This window comes from Macrosteles quadrilineatus, unplaced genomic scaffold (assembly GCF_028750875.1).
Source record: "Macrosteles quadrilineatus isolate MER2022 unplaced genomic scaffold, UCM_ALF_1.0 Scaffold_5__1_contigs__length_97177068, whole genome shotgun sequence".
Lineage (NCBI taxonomy): Eukaryota > Metazoa > Arthropoda > Insecta > Hemiptera > Cicadellidae > Macrosteles > Macrosteles quadrilineatus.
The window spans coordinates 13,464,832-13,488,022 of record NW_026542598.1 but is presented as its reverse complement, the minus strand read 5'-3'; the positions used below and the strand labels follow the sequence as shown (position 1 = coordinate 13,488,022).

The following is a 23,191-nucleotide window of genomic DNA, read 5'->3' as shown; positions in this document are numbered from 1 at the left end:
AATGTTTCGTCTGGAAGAACTTTGATTGTAAAAGTAGTTCCATAAACACAAAACTCGAAAAGTATTTTTTGAAGATTATGAAAAAATTAACTCAATTCTTTCTTGAACATTCATAACGATATTTAAATTCCTGCAGTTAAAAATAAACTGTTGATAACCATTGACATCCAAAAGAATCGACCATATTGGTAAAATGATTATTGGTCAACATGTTGTATATTTTACTTACAGATCGTAGAACTATTTAACACGTTAAGTATTTAATTTTGTTTCTTAACCAAGCCATTAGAAAAGATGCATTCATTAAATAAATTAAACTCTATTCAACATTTAAAACACGCACTCTAAATCTAGTTAATCAACCTTTATCCATCAAAAAGCGAGGTCAACTTCAAGAGTGTTTCTCACTGTCAAGATACCATCGGTCCTTTTCGCATCCAAAGCAACATTCCTAAACGCCCGAGTCCAGGTTTTACTGGTACTTTGGCGGATGTGACCCGGAGTAAAGCAGACGACACAAAGGTCTTCTGCTATCAGCCGGTGTTAACTGCTATCAGCTGCTGACTCTAACTGCTACTTTCTACAGCCGTAAACACACTTCATTGTCACAAAAGCCTTCACGCTCTACTTGTCACATCGCTGGTGGACATCCATTAACACAATTAGGGCTGTGTTGGGCTTGATGGTTGGTTTATTGTTCAGTCAGCTGTTGGAAAATTCAAGGTTTGAAAATCCAAAGTTGACATCCAAAGAATGTGAACATTGATATTTATCAATTGATGATTTCTGTATAATGCATAAACTTTTCAACAACCAACCTATTCATAGGAATGCCAATCAAAATTGATAGGACCATTTAGTGTGAGGTCATCGTTTATTCATCAAGCCAGATGCACTACTGCAGTAGCAAACACGAAGGAGAAATATATTTCTCCAGTTATATTTTTACATACAATACAGTAGCGCAATCCGTGGGAGAATATTTTTATTACATTTTACTTACATTTTACTAGATTATTTTTAACACTAATTGGCAGCAATATATCAGCCTACATGGGATATCTTCCCCTGTATCTAAAAGTCTATTGTAAAATGTAGGGGATTTCTTCAGTCAATTTACCTTAAATCGAATCTAAAATGAAACAAAACTCAATGGCAGGATAGTCGGCTGAATTCAAATATCCTCAAAAAGGATATTTAAATCCAAATACATTAATACGTTTAAAATTTGGACGAATATGCATGTTTATTTTTTTATATTGATGTTACTTAATAATTTACAGACAAAATTGCCCGTGTAAGAATTAAAACTTAAAAGTTTGAGTTGAGTAATAACTAATACAATGTAAAACCAATAATACTTTCTGGGAATTCTAATTCAGGCGGCTTTATTAAAAAGTGTGACTCTAAGCTAAAGAAGGGTAGCAATTATATCAGAACAAAACTTTCAAACAAATTATTGTAGGTTGATCAAAGGGAGTTCTTTGAAGCTTATTACCCTTTAGTAGGTAATATCTGGCGATGAAGCCCCTTGATGAAGCTTGCTTTAAGTTCTTGCAACAAATTTGAAACACTTTTTAATTAGAGCACAGTTTCACAAGATTCAAACTTGTATAGTTCGACTTAATCTTGCAATGTTGCAATTGTTGTATAGGATTTGGCTTATTTCGAAGTTGTTTTAATGAAATATGTTTTTAACCGACTTCCCCACTACCAACAAAAGGAGGAGGTTCTCAATTTGTTTGTGGCGATGTTTTTTTTTTCTATGTATGTTCACCAAATTCTCTGTGATTCTTTTACCGATCAGTGTGGTTCCACCACCAAAATGACCAGGAGAGTTTCTATTTGGTACCTTATATATTATGTTTAAGTATAGTATTTGTTTCGGTGAAAAATTCTGAAAACCTTAAATATTCAACATTTATTTTGTTTACATTTGTGCAGATTGTTTACATTTGTGCAGAGAAGGCAATGTATAATAATAACATTCCTACAGCTGTTAGTTGAAACCATTTAAATGAAGCTACAGACAATTCTTCATGAAACAGTTGCTTCATATTGATCAATAAACTATTTCTTGCCATGGAACCTAAATGAATTACATTGAGAAAAATGCATTTTGTTTTGGTTACTATAAAAAATGTATTTTAACGTTTGACCTGACGTGTATACAGTAATTCTGTTTTTAGTATTGAATATTCTGCCTCACAAAAACATATATGTTTCAGTGAATAGCTGTATGATATTGACAAATAAAGGTGTATTGTGAAAACCAAAGCATTCGTAAAACAGGTCTAAATATAAATTAAATGCAATTATTCCTTACACGACCTAAGAAGTGTGACAGTGCATAATCGTCAATTGTCTTAAAAGTGTTAAATATTTTAATTACTAAACATGCATTTGCAGATGTGGAATGTTTATTGGTATTCTCTACCCAGTTACTATATCATATCAATACTATTATGCCTGCTTCGGAAAGTCCTAGAGGAATATGATTTGCAATTTCGACTAGGCTATATCTTGATCAAACAAAACCACCTACATGGCTTGCACCACTTTTAGCTGAACCAATCTTTCATACATATTTCATTTGCAGATGTGGAATGTTTATTAATATTCTCTACCCAGTTACTATAACATATCAATACTATTATGACTTACACCACTTTTAGCTGAACCAATCTTTCATATAATATTTTCCAAAGGTACTATACGTGTTAACGACCAATTTTCCACTTTTGAGAGATTTTTTAGTGCTGGTGGCTGAGGAATAACTTTCATACTGTTCCAAAAGGCTTGAGACGTTACTGTATTTCTTTTTATAATGTAGAAGTACACCGATTGTAGGAAACGATGATGTCTGACATTTCAATGTATCTAGAAAAGACAATTAGTTTTTCATTAGGCCTAATGTAATGGACATAACTCTTTCTTTCTTAAGGAATATCTACAAATGTTTATTTTCATACCCATTGATTATGTAACCTGAACAGGTGACTCAAGCAGTTTTAAAATAATGATTGTTCTGTGGAACTTTTGATTGTTTCAAACAGTTTTGCTTATAAAAAAACCTCAAGTAATTAATATATAAAAAAATATACAGTCACTAAAAATCATGAAATAATTTATTTTTGTAAAAAATACAACCGACTTCAAAACGCTCTAAAAAGAATGAAATAATTTTAATAAAGTAAACTTTTGTATTAGGCAAGCTCACGTATTTCAAGTCGGCGCGGCTCAAACTGCAAATATGATTGAAATTAAATATTGTGTGTGTATTTTAAAAATCAATAAATTGTAGCTGGATAAAATAAATATATAAAAAACATACTGAACTGTTTTGTTTATATATTAAAGGAAATATTTTCTTGTATTTTATGTATACTTCAGAATAAATGCATTATGAAAGTAACACACACAAATGTTCTATATGAATAGGAAAATAATTTAGTTTGATATTATGATAGGGAAAAGAAGCTAGTTTAGTATTAAAACGTTACTTTTCCAAGTTAGAAACATTTAAATGCGTTATAATCTTTTTAAAGATACTCGTTAATACCACTATAATGCCGATCTCTGATTACGGTAATAAAATAACACTTAACGCATAACTATGAAAAAGACAAGCAGATTAACACCTTTAGTTATAGATAGTCACCTGCAATATGGACACCCTCTTTCAATTTTGTATCAAAAATCATCATAGAGCCGCGCCGACTTAAAATACGTGAGCTTGCCTAATACAAAAGTTTACTTTATTAAAATTATTTCATTCTTTTTAGAGCGTTTTGAAGTCGGTTGTATTTTTTACAAAAATAAATTATTCGATACACTACTGTGAAATGACCTGGTTTCGTTACATGTTTATCAGCTGCGAAAATTCATCATTGCATTGTTTACTATGACAACAGAATGTTTACCACGGCAAACAAATGTTTACTATCTTTTTTTGGATTTTGCCGACGTAAACAATCAAAGATTTGTTACCGTTTTGTCAACTGTTTCAATTTTTAACAACCAAAGTAATAATATGTTAACGTCAAATTGAAGATATAACTTAAAATGTATATTTTAATTAAGATAATAATTAGTCTTTGTAGTGTAGCAATAAGTATTGTTCAAAACAAGAGTAAAGTAGTCATTACATATTCTAGACCATATAAAAAGTGCTCGATAAATCTCGCACTTTAAACAGATGATCCCGTGACTCACTTTCTACTCTTGTTATGAAATATACTATTTGATCAACCATTTATTTCAATTTTACAAAATTGAATACTTATTTTAAACTATACTTAAGTAAAGCATGGATATGTGTAGAAAATATACTTTAGGCAATAAGTTTGGTATGTTTACATCAGTAGGCCTATCCACAGTCTTGTTAAACCATATCCATCATAATTCATAACAAGAAAATTGAGCTGCGATATTTTTATAGTAACCAGTACTGTGCAGTATGTGCAAACTTAAGTTAATAAACATATATGCAACCCGAAGTATGATCTCAATATAAAGTAGTAACTATAAGAGTTTTGTTTTAAACCCTTTCCTTTTCAAGGCTGAATGCATTTTAACTATGCAACCCATTTGAGCTCGGCTTGGGAAATTTCCTGTGAACGTTTTACCGATGTTGAATTTAATTTGCCATTTTAATTTCTTTCCTTCCTCAGCTGAGGCGGCCCTGAGTCTTTCCGGCTCAGTTTAAAGCGATTATGACGTCAGAACTCATGATACAAAACGATTTAATACACATTTTCAAAAACTGTTCGCTTTATAATTTTACTTGTAATAAAGACCTGGATCAGCTTTCATCGACTTGAGTAATTAAGTACTACAGGGAAAGGGATGACATTTTTTGTATTGTATAGAAAAATGTTTTGTTAGATATTTTCAAAGATAAATTTACCTTAAAGGTGCATAGAAAAACTAATAATTGAGACTATTGGCTGTCAAAATCCCTTACGTGCCCACAACTCACTAATGAACGTGGTAACGAATCACTGTAGACTTTGTCGCAACAATGAGATACAGATTAATTTTAGTTCAGTTGTTTAAAAACAATTTTTAAGATTTTTGAGAGGTTTTGTTGGGTTAAGGTTAGGTTAGAACAGTGTCATCTAACCATACCTAAACAACCAAACTTCTCGAACAGCTTAAAATTTGTAGTAGTTATTCTACTATTTTGTGTGTTTTCTCAAAATGTATATTGTATGCAAATGTGTGATCAAACATCTTTTCTAAATATTTTATTTTTCATTAATTATTACCTATAAAATGTTTAAATACGCTATAGAAGTGTAATTGGAAAAAAATACAGTTGTGTAACGGATTTTGACCCTATTGGCTATTATATTGATTATGTTTGCTATCCCTTAAAACGCTCTTTTTAGAGGACTAGTGTGCCACTAGTATATAATTGAAACGCAATTGTGAATCAACCAGTTTTATATATATACATTACAGTACATAAGAAGCATTTTGAAGTTCCTTATTGTTTTAATACAGTAACACTTGGTTTAAAATCAACCATAAAATCTTTTACAAAGATTAAAAATGTTAGGGTAACACCTTTTTGCTTAGCGTTTACTCCATAGCACTAAGCACTAGTTTATACTCCATATCTGTTGTATTTTTATAGTTTGTAGTTTTGTGATCATTGTTGGATATTCGGAATTACTACTAAATAAAAATCAATTGAAAACCAACTCGTAATTGATCCTGTACTTCCTAAGTACTATTGAAAGTTTAAACTTTAACTAACTTGAACAAGAAAAAATCACAAACTACGCCAATTCAAGATCCACGATGGAAGTTTCCCTATTTAGAACACCGAGTTTTAACTTGAACTTGTAATAAATTAGCCTCTTCCCTTCAGGTCGTCCGGTAAAGTAGACTGAAATCGATACCCCCTGTACCCCTCCCCCTTTGTCCCCCCCTTTATCCCCCTCCGTGACTACTGTCTGGAGTTAACACAGTCGATTGACGATCAACTACCAAGTCTTGCTGGTCTTTACTGGTTAACTGTTGATTGATGCATAGACTTGAATGTTCATTATCACAATTTCTTGCTAACGTATTCATTATTTTAAAATTTTCATGGACTTTTAAGTAGTTTAGCAAGAAAATATTGCTTAAGCTAAATTAAGATGATGAACAATATTAATGTTATAGGTTTAAAACAATTGGCAATTATAAGTATAGTACAGTAGTAATATTACTGACACGTGTTTTCTTGATACAGTACCTAGAACTAAATATTTGAAATTGTATCCTTAAACGTCTATAGGCCTACAAGACATTTTTCTTTATGTTTTGTAGAAGTCGTTAAAGAAACATGTTTTTGGGAACAACCTCTCTCTATCCGACCACATTTCCCAATGTTAAGAGTATACTCGTACAAAAATTTGAACGGACGTGTTTTGGGGGTCTGGTAACTTATCTAAAAGGTAGGCGTATGGCCTACACTAGTCCCAGTAATAACTGATCATGAACACCACATCACATTCCCAAACTAAAAAAAACACGCTAAATCAAGCAAATTAAGGATTACCATAGTATTTGAATGGGATTGAAACCCCCCTTACGAAGTTCAGGGCAGTAAATGGACTAATATGTATTGTATTCTTTAAGTTAATGAAATCAAACACTTGGGGTAGCGTTTTAGTGCAATTAAACAGAAAACTCTGCATTCTAGTTCAAATTAATAGGTAATTAAATATTAAATTGTTTTGCTTTAATTCGAAAGTATCCATGACCTATTAAATGGCATAAAATATGTCATATGTGTTATGTTGTTTGCAACGGTTGGGAAATACAGATAGATCATTCGGAATAACGGAAACCGCAGTTACATTCATGAGGTATGTGCAAAAGTAGACATTTCAAGGAAATCTTGTCCCTGTATGTAACCGTAAACGAGCGACAGCATTCAGTGTTTCTGCTCACTGTATCGGTTATTAGTTCTTTGAATCACACCGACAAGAGGGATTTTTAATACACGAGATACACATTGAGTATTTTCAAGTTAATTGTGTATTTTTACGGTTTATAATTCGGACATTTTACTCGCGTTCATGAATATTTTAGAAGTCGTTGCCTGTAGTCAAAAACTATGTACCTTGCTTTAAAAATTTAAGAATCTTGTTAATATAGCTTCTTTTAAAAGTTAAATGTAGTTTTTGTACTCAAATTAAAAGAAATGTCTAAGTATAAGTAAGTAACACTCCTGGCTTACTAACACGATGATGTTACGGACCCTTAGTTTTGTAATTGCATAAATAGAGATTATTACAATTATGAATATTATTTATAAAAAAGACGACATAATAAAATTAAAAGATGTGATTATAATTAGGTACCAATACCAGATTTAGAAGATATAATATTTTATTGTTAAAAGAAAAGTAATCTTATAATAAGGCAACAAACCAACTCAATCCACACTAAGTTTAAGATCGTTGAACAATGTAAATAGTGGCTAACATTATAATTGGCGAGACGAGAATATTTCAGTTAGTTTAAAGTCCTTGCCGTTTTTCCTTTTTCGATATATAAGATGTTCAACATTTTTAGACATCTTAAAAACTTAATAATTTTTTAATAACTTCGGGATTTAAAGCCGTAGAATACTAATCCTTCTATGTTTATGGATTTAAAATGGTTAAAACTTGTTAAATAATATACATGTAAGCAAATGAGCCAATAATATTTCTGAAAGAGTTATTTCCACAAATTTTATTTTTCTATATTGTAAAGTAAACACAAAAAACCAACATTATTAAGTAACATCTTGTCATTAAATTTAGTCTGGTTTTTGCACTGTTACAACATCGGCGCCTACAGTATACAGGTTCGCCCACGAGCAAAGCCAAGGTCTGGTTTAATTAAACAGCTGATTTGATTTATGCCCAAGGCGTAAAACAGCTGGAGTCTAGCCCGCCAAAGCAACAATGCCATTGAATCATCGTTACGACGCTTCAAACGTCGTGTAGGCTTTTGTCTTGTCTTTGCACAGTTATTTAATGGGTACATAATTTACGTGTGGTGATTTTTCAGCACGGCTATAACTATTAAGATCATGAAATTCCAAACTAATTTATTGGACCATACAACGTCAGTCTAGACAAATAATAGTAGTTTGAGGATTAAAATTAAATAAGTATGTTCCAATAATGAATGCCAACGGTTCCACTAGACCTTTCCTGGGACAAATTCATTCAATTCCTATCTATAACCATAACAATGATTATGAAAGAAACAACGGCATTTTGTTTTGTTAAAAGTATTATATTGAAAGAGTAAAACTTGACATTGATTTTAAAGATGTCATTGCTGGATAAGAACCACCTTCTATGAAAGAGAATTTCCCCTAAATAAGATACTGTAAGAGGATAGGTGCTTGAGGAATACATCTCGTACATCTCGTCGTGCATTAATTGCGCCAAGCCCTCAAAGGGTTCAAAAATGTTCCTTAGTTGCGCCAAGCCTAAGCCAGGTAGGGATGAGTTGCCGTCAGAATGTCCTTGTTTACGTGTTATCCTAACCTATCCTAACCTACTCAATTGTACAGTCAAAGACGGCCGACTTTTGGCTTATTTGAAACGTGTCGGGTGTCTCCTTGGAGTAGTTGGCGCAATTCAGGAATACCCGACTACCTGACTCAGGTCAGTTGGTGCATGCCTGTCCACATTTTCACCCATGAGAGCTTATCCCAATGAGATAATGCTCGACGAGGGTCCAACGGTCGAACATTAGCAGCCCGAGGACAAGGCCGCAGGATCAGGAAGCTTCGTGAATTGTGAAGAAAGTTAATAATAGATCGGAATTCCGCGGCGCGTGATGGGACTGGAGCACGCCACTCGGTCACGCAACAACTACGCAGCTCACGTCGTAGAGTAGACTCTCGCTAATCCGGCCAACGGTGCCGGACTATTTGAAATGTCGAATAACTGGGCGCCATCTATAATAGTTTAAATACTTTTTAAGTTGTCAAAAGAGCCCCGGAAGACTTATGCAGAGCTTACACTTCATGAATTAGAAGCCGGATTGTCGGATACCGTATCAACAAGATTTTTACGCAATTCAGGAAACAATTTATCTGTAACAAACTTTTTCAGAGAAAGAGAACATTTTTGAATGAAACAATTGTCAATCTAAAATGACTCGTTTCTTATAACTAAATCTGGTTCTAGCTTGACTATGCATTTTTTAACTCAATTCTGAGCTGCCTACTATGATAAAACCATATTTCTGTGTTTGTTCCCTAAAACTATTAATTTTAATGAAAATCCCTGTACGTAATTTCATTGTCATTTACAGTTATATTTGACATTCTTCGGCATTCCAATCAATACTTTATATACGTATAGTTTCTAATCTCTTTTCTCCATAGGATTTCGATAACTGCTGCTTCTTAAAACCATTAAAGGTTGATTATTGTCTTAACTTGTACCTTAAAAAACCACACATGAAACCACACTCAAAAAGGAAATATGTTAACCTCGATTTCCTCCTTTTACTTTGTTGGTAGAATGGAAAGTGTTAAACAAAATTATCTAATTAGCCAGTGCGAAAAGGGGGAAAGCGAAAGTAGTGACAGAGGATAACACAAATCGTCCCGTTAACAGCTTGAGCCAAACGGATTACTCTATCGTGGGGAATAATGTTAAACCGTAATCGTACATTCCAATTCAAATAGTTTAAATTTTTTTGAAAGGTTTAAAGAAAAACAATTTATTATGAGTATCTGAAAGGGGGATTCTGTAGCTAATTATAACACGCAAAATTACAAATACCAACAATAAATCACTTTGGCGTGCTAGTTTTGACTTTTCCACTATTCGTTCTACGTTTCCGCACCCCAAATTTTAACCTTAAAACGTAATATCGTAAGCATGTATCAGTTAGAAAAACAACTCTAAATAAAAGCAACATGATTCACTCGCACAATACATTACAAAATAAGTCTCTGGAGTATTTATTTTTCCTGGTAACTATTGGCGCAATTATAAGTGCTACGCTACTTTCTGCTTGCAATGCACTTTACGTAAGAAGGTAATAAAGTGCACCAATATAATTCATACCACATCAAAGTGATTATCTAAGAACTAAGTGACGAGAGAGGGAATGACTAGCGATTGTGACTGTGATGAAAAGCACGATTTCATTCAACTTATTACCTGCTATGAGCACCCATTGTGCAAATGCCTTCCTTCAACATTACTCAAAACTATTGGCAAGTCAGCAGGTCGTTGATTACAGCTATGAATTACAGTACCAAAGAATAGTTATATAACAGATTTAAATATTGGAATTCCCACTACAAATAAGTTTTGGACCATCAAACACGGTTTGGAACTATAAATATAATCTATTAAACACCCATTAATTTAAACATAATTTTTTACTTTGATATTTCTCCAACTTAAAGATTATTTTCTTATTAGGACAAACACACAGCTCTGCTTCAAAATAGACCGAGGCCACTTGAACATTGTAAGGCAACAGGCAGTCTGCAAGGCTTCGAATCAACGTCGTTTGTTCGGCTTTAGCTACTCTACCTAGTTATGTATGCAGGGGAGGTTTGTTTGGAACCTATTCAACGCAACCTTGTTACTTATAACCGTCCTGAATTTTTAGCAGACGGTGTCAATACATTATCTCTTTTAAAAACTCATCAGCCCCTAAAATATGGTGTCTATTAATCAGCGTTTAGAATAGTATATGTTAATTAATTTTACATTGACATCAGAAGTACGTCAACTACTTAATCTTTTATGTAGGATTATGGCAAACATAGAGGTATAAATGAGAAACGAGATAATGTCCCTTAAGCTAGTACGCGGTCGTACTTGTTTTTTAGCAGAAGTTATTCCATTCCCAGTTTTTTCACTTAAATTTTAATTTTTTTACTTGTTCTCCAGTTGTGAATCAAATATTTCCAAACACTTGATGATAATGAAACTACTGTGTTTCCCGAGAAAAGTCAAATTTTGTGATATTCTAGAAAAGTCCTTTACCTCGTTGATGACTTATTATAGTTCGGCCGCATAGAAAACGACCTGCGTGCTAATGCTAAACCAATGCTAGAGGAGGTCGCTTTCTAAGCGGCCGAACTATAGTAGACTGATTTATAGTATTCTCACTAAGCATTGGATTTATCTTTGTGATTGGGAGGTATTATTTTTTTATATTAGTTTTCCGTAAATACAACAAAATCCAAATACAAAGTGTTTACACCTGAATTACAATATTCGTGAAAGGAAACTATTCGTTAACTACAACCTCAAATGATTACAAGTTCACTTTCTCCCGTGCAAAAATTGTAAGAACAATGTAATCCCGTTATACAACCAATTAAATACTCTCAGCTTTAAAAAATGAAATTCAGAAGTCACGGAATGTTTTGTAACATATTTTCCGACCCGTAATTCCTTTATAATTAGTAACCACAAAGTCGTGAGTTTGGCCGTGCAACAAAGTGTGCTCAACCAATAAGGAAGACTAGTGCACCTGTTGCTCGAATTCGAGCATTCCATAGTATTACTGGCGTTATTTCAAAACGAATTACATTCATAATTTCCGATGACTTAAAAGAGTCAACTTAAAGATAATGTAATCAATCACTCCACTACAGTTATCGAAACTGAAAACGTACGCTCTTGTGTGTATCATGTGTTCACTATGAACAGCTGCAATTAATACAAATTATTCGTCTGTTTAAGCTCAGAGTATTACTCTGATGTTTAAGTAAACGAAATCTTTTCTTCATAAGAAATACATTAGGATTTTGATGGCCTGTGGGGCAAAGCCCAAACTACTTTTATCAAAGCAATTGATGAAAAGGGACGTCTACATAAAAATCCTTAACTTTGATACATCGTTTGTAAAGATCCGTCCATTATTAATGGAGGAGTAGTTTTTCGTAGAAATCACCTTCACGTATTATATATAAGGATTAGTTTGTTATCCTATTTTAGTGACTGAAGCACAATTTCTGCATTATGTGACGTTTGGTGACAGAGCATGCGTAACCTGGCTATGCTCAGCCAGTATATACGCACGCGCTGATGTAACGTTATGTGGTTTCATGCGTCACGCTCGCACAGCTGTTGTGGTGGTGTTTTTGGTCAACAGTATCACTTCCTAGACCACCTTCATGTAATTAGAGGGTATTTATATTACATAATAATTTTAACCTCAACCTCTTATAAAATGTCGTATTTAATTGTAACACTGTAGAAACTACAAGGAAAAATGTTTGTTAGGTTTTGTGCAACCTAGAATTTGGTTTGGAACAGATTATCGAAGTTAGAACAATTGAAAGGCTTAGTATGGTTATTTTACTAATTTTTTTCTGTTGTCCCTTTTTGAAAAGACCTACAAAAGCGTCAATGCTTTAGAGACTGAAGATCAACAACCCTGGAAAAGACTGAGTTGTGAACAACACCTAAAATGTCTTTAACTTTAATGTCTTAATTTGTAACTTTAATGTCTTAATTTGAAGTTCGTAATCATTGTGAATCAGTCATTTGACTACTGAAATCGGAGTTTAATGATACGCAGTTTTAAAAACAAAAAATACACATACACATAAAAAAAACTATTAACAAATATAACCTGGTGCACAAACCTTTTTCACACGTGACGAGCAGTTGCAACAAACACGAAGAGCCGAAGCGGCAGCCATGGAAAATGAAGACCGATGGGATTTAAAATTGGCGCGTCGAGTTTTGTTTTGTTTCCCTCCACAATAGTGACCAATTTCATCTGATACAAGAACGATCTGTCACCCATTGTGACCTGGACAATAAACTTTCCGCCTTGTTACCAACTGCTTTCTATGTGCGGAGGAAAGTAGTACCTCATCGATATGATCTGCCGGAACGTATATTTTTATTACGAAACCAAAAGCCATCATACTCGTACTTCCTGTGTTTGATGACGCGAAAACAATTTGTTCATTGGTGTTTGATTGATTTACGTAACAGGAAGAAAGCCTTGTGAATATACTGCAGTTTTGTACAAATAAAATAGTACTGTAGTAGGTAGTTAGTTATAGCAACAGCCTATTTATTTGTGAGTTAGTAATCGTTGGACTAATCAATAATGTACTGTAATTGTATTGTACACCATAGAAATATTTATCTATACAATTTTATTAAGTAGTCACAAGCTTAATTGGGGAAACCATTTTACAATTATAAATAAAAAGCATTTCTCTGGGCTAAAAGTATAAGAGAGTATGTTTTATCTATGGTATGATTAAAGAACCATGTTCTTAATATGAGGATATCTTTCTACATATGTATAAATGATATGAATAAAGCGTAAGCTAAGTTAATGCCTCAGTACCATACGTTTCAGGAAAATTATCAACCATTATATGACCAATGAAGCACTTTTGATTTAAAGTCGAGTATTTTATGACTACTTGGCTACACGAATTTTGTACAGTCAAACACAGAACCTGCGAGAACAGAATCTAATATATTTGCGTGGTTCTATAAATGACAAACATCCGATTCCCTGTTACTGAATAAAAAATAACCTAAACTGAATTTAAGTTGAATCCCCAATAGAGGAAAAGTCCTCATTTACTGGCTACTTTACTCAAAACCACTGGCTATATATTTAATTATATTACATTTATCTGTGTGGTAACCGATTGTACTTACCTACGAAGCTTTGGTTGGTTGCTACTTTAATGGTCATGTAGCCCGCTTTACATGTTGCGGTCACCACTGGGGCAAAGTCCTGCTCCACAAGCGTCTGCGTCCTCGTCTGGAACATGGAAATCACAGGTTAAACCGGCAAATAAAATCATCAGTTCCTCGAGGTTTTGCAACTTGTTTTATTTTCCGTAATTAAAATTGTTTGTAATTTGTTTCAATCTTAATTGAGGGTAAACATTATAACGTGTCCTTCACTGTTTGGTCATAATAGTTGAAAGATATATTATATGTTGCAGCTTTTAAGTTGGTGTGTTCAATAAATTATACATAATAAACATCTACACACACCTCAGTTGATCCGTAATGATGACAAATCTAAATGAAAGTAAGTAGGTTTATTGATAAACTGTAACTTAGTTAGTTTGTTAAGAACCTTTTCGTGAATTTGTTTTACACAGAAGCTCCTTGGAGACGTAAGCAGTAGACAGTTTACTGGACACAAGAACGTATGCATACCATAAACAACTTTCAAGACCTACTGAGACGAATTCCTACCGGTCTCCCACGTTGGACAAGACACTAAGCGTGCATTTTACATGCAAAACACAAGATCTATGATATCCAAGCTTAGACGAGATCCGAGGATAATGCAGGACATGAGAGTTTCAGGCCGAACTCATAAAAGTAGATATAGGGGCGAGAGGCTGCGAGTTTCCCGGGTTTATAGCCACATAATCCCGCGCTTGTTACGTACGGTCCAGTGGCCACATGTGGTCAGTGCTACCAACCTAGCGATATTGTAATACAATGACAACAATCTGTGAAAATATATATATCAGTGACCCTATGTGGTCAACCTGGTGATATCGTGATATTTTGATATCGTAACTGATTGTATCAAAATACAGGATATATTACCCACCTACTTGGTGGTACCGTGCCATAAGTCTACGAAAATGAAATTTTTTTATTCAAAGATCAATAATAGTAATGTTGGTGTGATATTGCAGCGCTCTGACTTAAGTCTTTGAAGTTTTTGATACATATCAATGACCCTAAATGGTCAAAGTGACCAATCTGGTGGTATTGTAATCTTGACACAAAATCTGTGAAAATTTATATCATTGGCATTATATGGTCAACGCAGCCTAACCTAATTATACTGCAAAAGTCTGCCACTGATTTGTAAGAATATTCGTATACGTCACAGAGTTGTACAGTTGTGTAATATCCAACATAATCTACACAATACACTATATTGCCGAATTTATGTGGTGAACGTAGCTTACCTACTGAAGTATTTTGCTACCAACCTTTGAAAATATACACCACCGTCCTTTATGATAAACATATCCTAAAATACCTTCCTCGAAGCCGTAAACATCAGTATCTACATCAAGAATGTAAAATGGGTTTACAATCAATTAGGTTTGCCGACTTGAGAAAATGCCAAATGCATGCAATAAACAGGACGTTACCATTCTAATACACACCACACTTTCCGACCAGGAAACGAATGAGTTTTTTATTTGACTGTCAGGGCTACCCGCCAATAGTAATACCCACCATTAAAAAACGAAAATTATATCACCTCGCCCCTAGCGTCTGTGCCGTCTGATGATTTAACGCGTATCTCTGATTGCCGGGTTTTTACCGTTATAACGGCAAAGGGGGGTTATTTGCGGGTTTTTGCGACCTTGCGCACATTAAACTTTAGAGGTCTTTGAAAACCTGTCGCCGATCGGTAAGACGTTTTTACCGACTCGTTAAATGATTCTGCTCGTCTTGACCTTTTTGTAAGACCAATTAAAGATAATTACACGCAATTAACTGTAAATTTTATAACAGTCCAATGACGTGTTTATTGACTCGTTTGGTTGCAATGCAAGTGTTTGAGTACAGTTAAGGTAATTAGTGACGCAAGTTAGTGTACTGTTGATTTACTATGTACAGTATCACCAAAAATAATCGAATAATTTGCCTGAGATTTTGCAACTAGTAAAGGTCATTAATATGCTGAAAATCTGCTGAAATTGATACTACCATAAATTATAGAACTGTACGTATTTTGTGTAGTTATTAGTAAAGCCCACGAACACTAAAAAAGACCCGGTATGGATCAATAACATAAACAAATGACGTTTTTGGCCCAAAAGTAAACAAACCCATATGTTAATTAATGCTGTTACTTAATGCTGTTTACTTTCGGGCCAAAAACGTAATTTGTTTATGTTTATGATCCATACTGGTATTTTTCTAGTATTCGTGGTAGCCACACGCACACGAATATTAGAACATAAATCGGCATGGATCATAAAAATAAACAAAATAATTATATTACTAACCCTAAAGTAAACATGATTTGACATTGCTTAATGGACCTATCTAAACCAGGTGTTAATGTTATTAGTATAGGATTCGGGCCAGTTACGTCATTTTGTTGATGTTATGATCCATACCGATGTTCTTATATTCGTGGTATAACCATAAACAAATTAACCAATTAGCCGTTCAGCTAAACAACATCCTACATATTTTATTTATTTTAACAGGCTGTGTTTCCATTTACTACTGTACATATAAATTCGAAAAATGTAGATATTGCAACTTAATTGCATTTACCAATGGAGGGAAATGAAATATATTAAATATTTCTTACATACTGATTTAAAAACCAAGAAAGACGGAGTCCTGCCTCTGAGGTACCTTAAGATCAGGAACATTACAGAATATTTGATTGGCATTTGATTTTAAATAAAATCCAATAGTCATATTGTTAAGATAAACATTTAGGACGACTGAGCTCCTAAAAATATTTAACAAGTGGTGTTCGGTAAAAACGTCCCGACGTTTCTTTTGTTGTACTATAGACTTTGGTAAAGGTTTTTAAAAATAAATATGACTCCAACAAACAAAATAAACTATCGCTGAGAGTCGTGTATTCAACTACAGAATCCTTTACTTCGGATAATGACAAACTGTGTAAATATTAACTATTTCATGCTATTATTTTACAACGTTTCAAATCTAATAAAAGGTTTGCCAGGAAGTACACGAGATTTGGTTGTAACTGACACAGCTGTTGAGTAATCCTCCATGATAATTACCCACGTGTAATTACCATGTTACTCAGTCATCCTAATGTCGACGCTACAGCAATGTTACCAGAACAATATCTACCGTTACATTGTTTCCCCGCACAGCCCATTGTTAACACTAACACAGACATCAACTACAGTACAGTATGTTAAAGTGCGACTTTCATCAGGGGTTTTAGTAGTGTAACGTAGCTGTTCCAATACTCTATCACTATGTATCAGTTTGTAGGGGGGGATGAGGTGTCTGAGCGTAATTAATTGCCCAATTTACCTTAGTTACGTAAGATAAACGTAGGATTTATTATTCTTATCGGGTTTATAACTTCTGCATTCACTGAAGAATTTTGTAACGTTGTGTTTGTGGAAAACTGTTACAGTGTAAATCGAGTATTAAATGTGACTAGTGTACCTGTTGCTCAAAATCGAGCAATTGTCAAGTACCGGTATTATACAGAAGTTATTTTAAAACTACAGTAATAACAGTCACAATTTTTAATGAGTTTAAAAGACCATGACTTAATGCTTATGTAAATAATTGAAATACTCACGCTATAAATTGCGCTTTGAAATAATAAACATTTCTTGTAAAAACATTTTAGAATTTTTTGGACCCGGCCTTATTTTTTAGTGTTTTCTACAAATGATTCCCGACTTAAAGCTGTTACCAGCAAACATTTCTTCCATGTATTTATTTGATCTGACTTTAGGTAGGTTTACTTACCACTGTGACAACATGATGTGTATATTCTTCATGGCTTTTTTTTACTTCCAGAATAAGTTACTTAGCATAACTGGCAAAAATGATTCATTTCCCCAAGTGATTGTGTACCTAGATTCCTTACTGTGAGACAGGGCCTCTCCTCTACTTTTCTCATAAGTATAAGATTTCCTATTAATTGTCTCCTCCTACTGTTTTCAATATTTCTCCTTTAAATTCAAGAAATTTTCTGTTCTTCCAACAAAACTGATTAACTGTTTAGATTTGTTTATAACCTCCTAAATATTACAAACATCAATATTTACACCCAAAAAGATGTTGAGTTTATTTTTATATACAGCTGTTTTTGTTTTTATTTTTTTCAATGTAATTCTTATGGGGGAAATGAGAGCTTCTCGTGCCCTTAAGGGTAAGAGATTTTAAATTCTAAAACTTTTATGCAAGACTTCGAATTGAGACGAATTATTTGACACCTCAAACGTTAAAATAGGCCCAGAAATAACGGAGGAGTTTTGTTCACAAAAAACAGCCCTCACGTATTAATATAAGAGAAGATTTATTGTGTATTTATTGTGTAATAAATAGTATTATTAGATTTACAGGTAGAGTGACAGTTACACAATCTAAAAAATATACTGCCACCACAGTACATTCTTGAATATAATTAAAATGATAGTACGAAGTTACAACACACGAATAATCGACCCAACTGAGGCCAAAGTGTAAAGACCATGGTTATATTCAATTACTTGCCTTCGAATGTTTGGCCATGCATAAATCAACCAACATTTCCCTAAGTGTTCATACTATTAACGTATTTACATAGAAATACTCAAGAATGTTTTAACCGATGTTGATCGAGTATTTCGCAATTTCGAGTCGGCATTTTAATATTCTACAAAAAGACATTCGTGGCCACAAAAAGTTGTAAATGTCGAAGTTGAGAAGAAGTTTGTCTGAGACCGAAGATCAGGTTTTGGCGGTAGAACCGGCCGAATGCTGAAGTGACATAAGGATTTCATCACTTAACTGACTAGTTTTCGGAATTGATTTTGTTTGACCTTTCCACCAAATTTTTCTGATCATTCAGTTAAGATTTTTACATATATAAAATTCAAATTACTCAATTCCTGATTGTTCAATTGGCCTGATTGTTTTGGAGTAATTATAAAACTAAAGTCGATTCTTCTAGATGTTTTTTTTTTCAGTATTCTAAGTAAATATCCAAGAAAGCTGGTGTAATGTGATGAGTCAATTTAAAACTAAATCTATCAATAACATAGTTAACCCATCTTGATTTTCTTACAATTCGTTTTCACATAGCGGTAAAACATTGTAAACATAATTCCAATGCTGTACGACACGCAATTGCATGCTTTACAATATTGAACGTTAAAGTACACTTTGGAATGTTTCCCACAGACTTGGCGAGGATAAAGATCTCTGAACCTTGATTGGGCAAGATTCAACCAAGGTGAAGTCATATTGGAGATGTTGCACTGACCGTGCGCAACCGGTGCAATCGTGCAGACGATGTCAGTTCACTGACTGGACGACGTTAACTCATAAATCATTGTTTATTATTGCTAGTCACCTATCAACTATTCATTATATTGTCATACCTATAGTTTTAAAGAGATAAATAATGAAATAGTACATTGTCCATTTGTATTTCTAATGTTACCAATTAGTATTCTCTTATGGAATTTAACTTTTAAGTATTTATACTCTCCACATATTTATAAATTATTTTCTACTTTTAAGTGCGTTTAAAAACGTTTTGTTTTAAAAACATTTTATTTATAAATTATTTTCTACTTTTTAGTTTTTAATGTGTGTGGATGTTAAATCTATTTCAAGCATCTATATCAGATTAGGACAGAGGCATGTGGGAAATATAAGGTTTATTTGAGTTTATTTTCATATAATTATGTATTAGATTGAATGTATGGCCTACCTACTAACTAATATATCAATCTATTAAATTTATTGTTTACTTTATAGAATACGAAATAAATAACCATTGACATTATTAACAAACACCTTTATATCTGCAATCAGATTGTTTATCTTTATTTTGAAATGTTTGTTTGTGAAAAGAATTTCTTGGGAGCATAACCTGTACCTCTTAACCTCTGCTTTTTGAACTGTCAAATTTAAGTATTTACAGCTGACTGAAATTAATTGATATGTTTACATTCTTTCAAAATGTAAACATAGAAAATCTGGAAGCCCATGGGGCGTAGCCCAAGGGAAATATGAAGATTAAATTATATAATATTGCATTGTCATCCATTTGTGCGCTATGTTTCAAATTTCAAGTCTCTAGCTTATCGGGAAGTATCAAAATTTGCAAGAAAGCGAATTAATAAAAACAAGCCCATGGGGCGTAGCCCAAGGGAAATATGAAAATTAAATGATATAATATTGTATTGTCTTCCATATGTGAGCCATGTTTCAAGGTTCAAGTCTCTAGCTCATCGGGAAGTTAGTATAAATTGATTGCAAAATTTGTACCGGACAAGAAAGTGAGCTAATAAAAACGTTTTAATAAAGAAATTCTACAATGTCCGTTTGTATTTCTAATGTTACCAATTAGTACTCTCTTATGGAATTTAACTTTATTTAATTCCATCATGAAATAGATTTTGCAGTTTTTTCTATCTCGATAACAATAAATTAAAAATTGATTATAGGTCATTTGCAAGGGCATATTTTAAAAACGAATGTAAGTTTTCCATCATAAACGGAAATTTGGTCTACAATAGTTTACCTAGGATTGAAGTGATTTGCACAGACTAACTCAAATTAATTGTTTAAATAAGGTGATCTTGTGCCATTGATGCAGTTAATAACTTGATGAGCGTCCCAAGCCATTACCTCAGTTGAACACAACATAATCTCTCTGTTAAATCACCAGTTTCCATTATAAAAATGTAGGAAATATAATAAATGTACACACTTTTTACGAGCATTTTTATATTACAACAAATCTAATCTTGTCAATTTATTTAAAATCTTTTGTGGCCAACAGTTTTTGAACTTACTTAACTTTTTCATTTCTTTTTTCTTTTCCTTGTTCTCCATTTTTACAGTTCTTTTTCGTATTATTATTGTAAGAAGAAATGTTGTTTGTTGAATTTTGACAAAGCGAATCACTTTCAAAGGCCGCCCGCACCCGCAGTACAAATAGGAGAAAGTGTATTGTGCGTTGGACACTTTCACTTTCATTACCAAGGCAAGGTCTCTGCCCTATGCTAGAGCACTCGAGCGGTCAGCTGTTACAGTATTATCAACCAGCTGATCTAGTCTTAATTATTTAACAGCTGATTCAAGCAATTTAGATGTTAATCTCGTGAGCGAAATGTGTATCTTGATGACTTGCTTTCATATTTTCTTAGTTTGGAAGTTATAATTTTAAAAAGCCATATTTATCTTTTCATTATATTTAAAGATTTAATTTTCAAACCTATTGGTAGAGGTGATTCTGTTTACAAATGTTGATTTAAATTTAAATAAACGCTATACTTCTCTTCTCGTTCCTTGTCTTGGTGTGATTTACGATTTAAAATCTAAGACTCAACATAAATTTAAGACTCCACAGCTCATCTGCTCCCTCGCGGGAGTTGAATTAGAAAATCAGCCAGTGAAACTGCTTGGATTCTATCTAGACAGCAAGCTCTCTTGGAATGATCATGTCAGCGTTGTGAGCAAGAAACTGTCAAGAGTAATCTCCCTGATCAGAAAACTGAAAAAATTGGTCACTTTGCAGTGCACTTTGCAGTATCTTGTCGTCATCTATCACTCCCTGTTCCATACACACATCTCCTATGGACTGCTTTTGTGGGGGCACTCTGCAGCATGTGAGAGGGTCCTCCTGTACCAGAAGATGGTTTTGAGGATTATGACAGGGGCTGAGTATAGGCAACACTGCAAACCTTTATTTCAAGAGCTTGGCATCTTGACAGTCTATGGGAACTACGTGTTGAGCTCCCTCCTCTACGTAAAAGAGAATTTAGCTGATTTTCAAATAAGAGGGCAGCTTCACGGTCACAATCTGAGAAACAACAACCTGATCTCTATTCCCAGATGCCGCACTTCTAAAGTGAAGGACAGTTTCCCACTACTGGCTTGTAAGATGTTTAATAGACTGCCTGAGGACATTAAGAACCTGGAGCCGAAACTGTTCAAAAAGAAGTTAAAGTCGTGGTGTTGCCAACAGAGCTTTTATTCCTTGGAGGATTACTTCAAAGCCCAGTTAGTTTTTTTAATACTTTTTATGCCGCCTGACACTCAAGTTAATTAATAATATTATATGTTGAAGTATTTTTTATTTGTGAGTTTTATCATATTTGTATCATTACTGACGTGACCTATCCAGAAATGGTCAACGGTCAAGAGGATGGTAATTATAATGGTAATTTTATAATATTTTATATTAACTCATAGTGGGTGATACTACATTACATCATAGGAGTAAGCTTGTTAAGTGGAAAAAAGCAGGGCTTCGGTTCCAAAGTACAGTGTTATTGTCCCCACGGTATTACTTAAGTTATAATACCGCGACCCTCAAGCAAGCGACCCTCTAGGGTTAGCTTGAAGTAATGATTAGAACGGCTCCAAGAGCATAGCGATCTAGAGTGTAGAGGCTGGACATAAAAACAGGACTTCATGAGCCCTAGGTCAACATGAAGGAACGAATCCCCTCCCCAACCTACTCGCCGTATATTTGCATGCCAACTCTAACGGATCCTAGTCCTAGTCCAGTTACACATCATATCTCCAGCTTGGTCCTTAACTGCGCTTCTCGGTTTAATGCTAATCTCCATGGAAACCAGGACACCACGTCAAGCTCCGTTGGAACAAATGCCGTCGGGGGAAGGTACTATGAATAAAGTGATATGGTGAAGTCTAAGAAATGTTCAACTTGTTATTATAGTTATTGTTCTGTAGCAAAACCTTTATGACTGTAATCTGAAAAAGGTCTACTAATTCCCTAACACTTACAGGACAACATTTTGAGCCCGCTGGAGAGGGTAGCACGCAAAAGGATTACAAACCTTACCTAGGAGGCAACCAAGTAAGATACCTCCTAACCATAGCTAATGTTAAATTTCGGCACTCAAGTTACAAACAGTCCAAAAAATGTAAGCACTACGAGCTTAGATCTATTGATATATTTCAAAAAAGTATTACACATCGGTGATAATCATAGGTAATAGGACAAATTAGCCGAATTCCTTCTCAGTGCCAAACCTATCAGTAACATAATTTGGGGACAAATAAATACCAAGTAAACAAAAACTAAATATTCTGTCCAAATTTACAACCTTACAAATTTATTTTGTAGGTTTGGGCTGCTACATCTCATACTTCAGATATACAAGCCTCCTGACAGTACACGCCCGATTTTTCATCCAACACGAAGGCTGCGTTTGTATTATGTATGATTTCACTATTTTTCCTCGAAGTAGCCATCTGAGTCACTAATTATCACCATGATCACGGTTCTATTCCTGTCACAGGTTACGTTTTAATCCCTGGAGGATGGGCATCCGTGACGTAATGTAGTGACCGGTTACCGCCTTACCTTACACGGTGCTGGTGAAAGCGATGGATCAGCTGTTTGTTCAACTCTGGTTTCAACAGCTGTGTTCCACAATGACGTCACCATTGTTTATTTCCGTTTCAGATTTGTT

At 33.9% G+C, this 23,191-nt stretch overlaps 1 protein-coding gene across 1 annotated transcript in view; it reads right to left on the bottom strand.

Annotated features, from left to right (window-relative positions):
• LOC128994455 (uncharacterized) overlaps positions 1-23,191 on the bottom strand; it is a 103,600-nt gene that overhangs the window by 54,003 nt on the left and 26,406 nt on the right. The window contains exon 2 of the mRNA XM_054419031.1: positions 13,680-13,785. Within this exon, the coding sequence (XP_054275006.1) occupies positions 13,680-13,785 (106 nt within the window). The remainder of the gene's footprint in view (positions 1-13,679; positions 13,786-23,191) is intronic.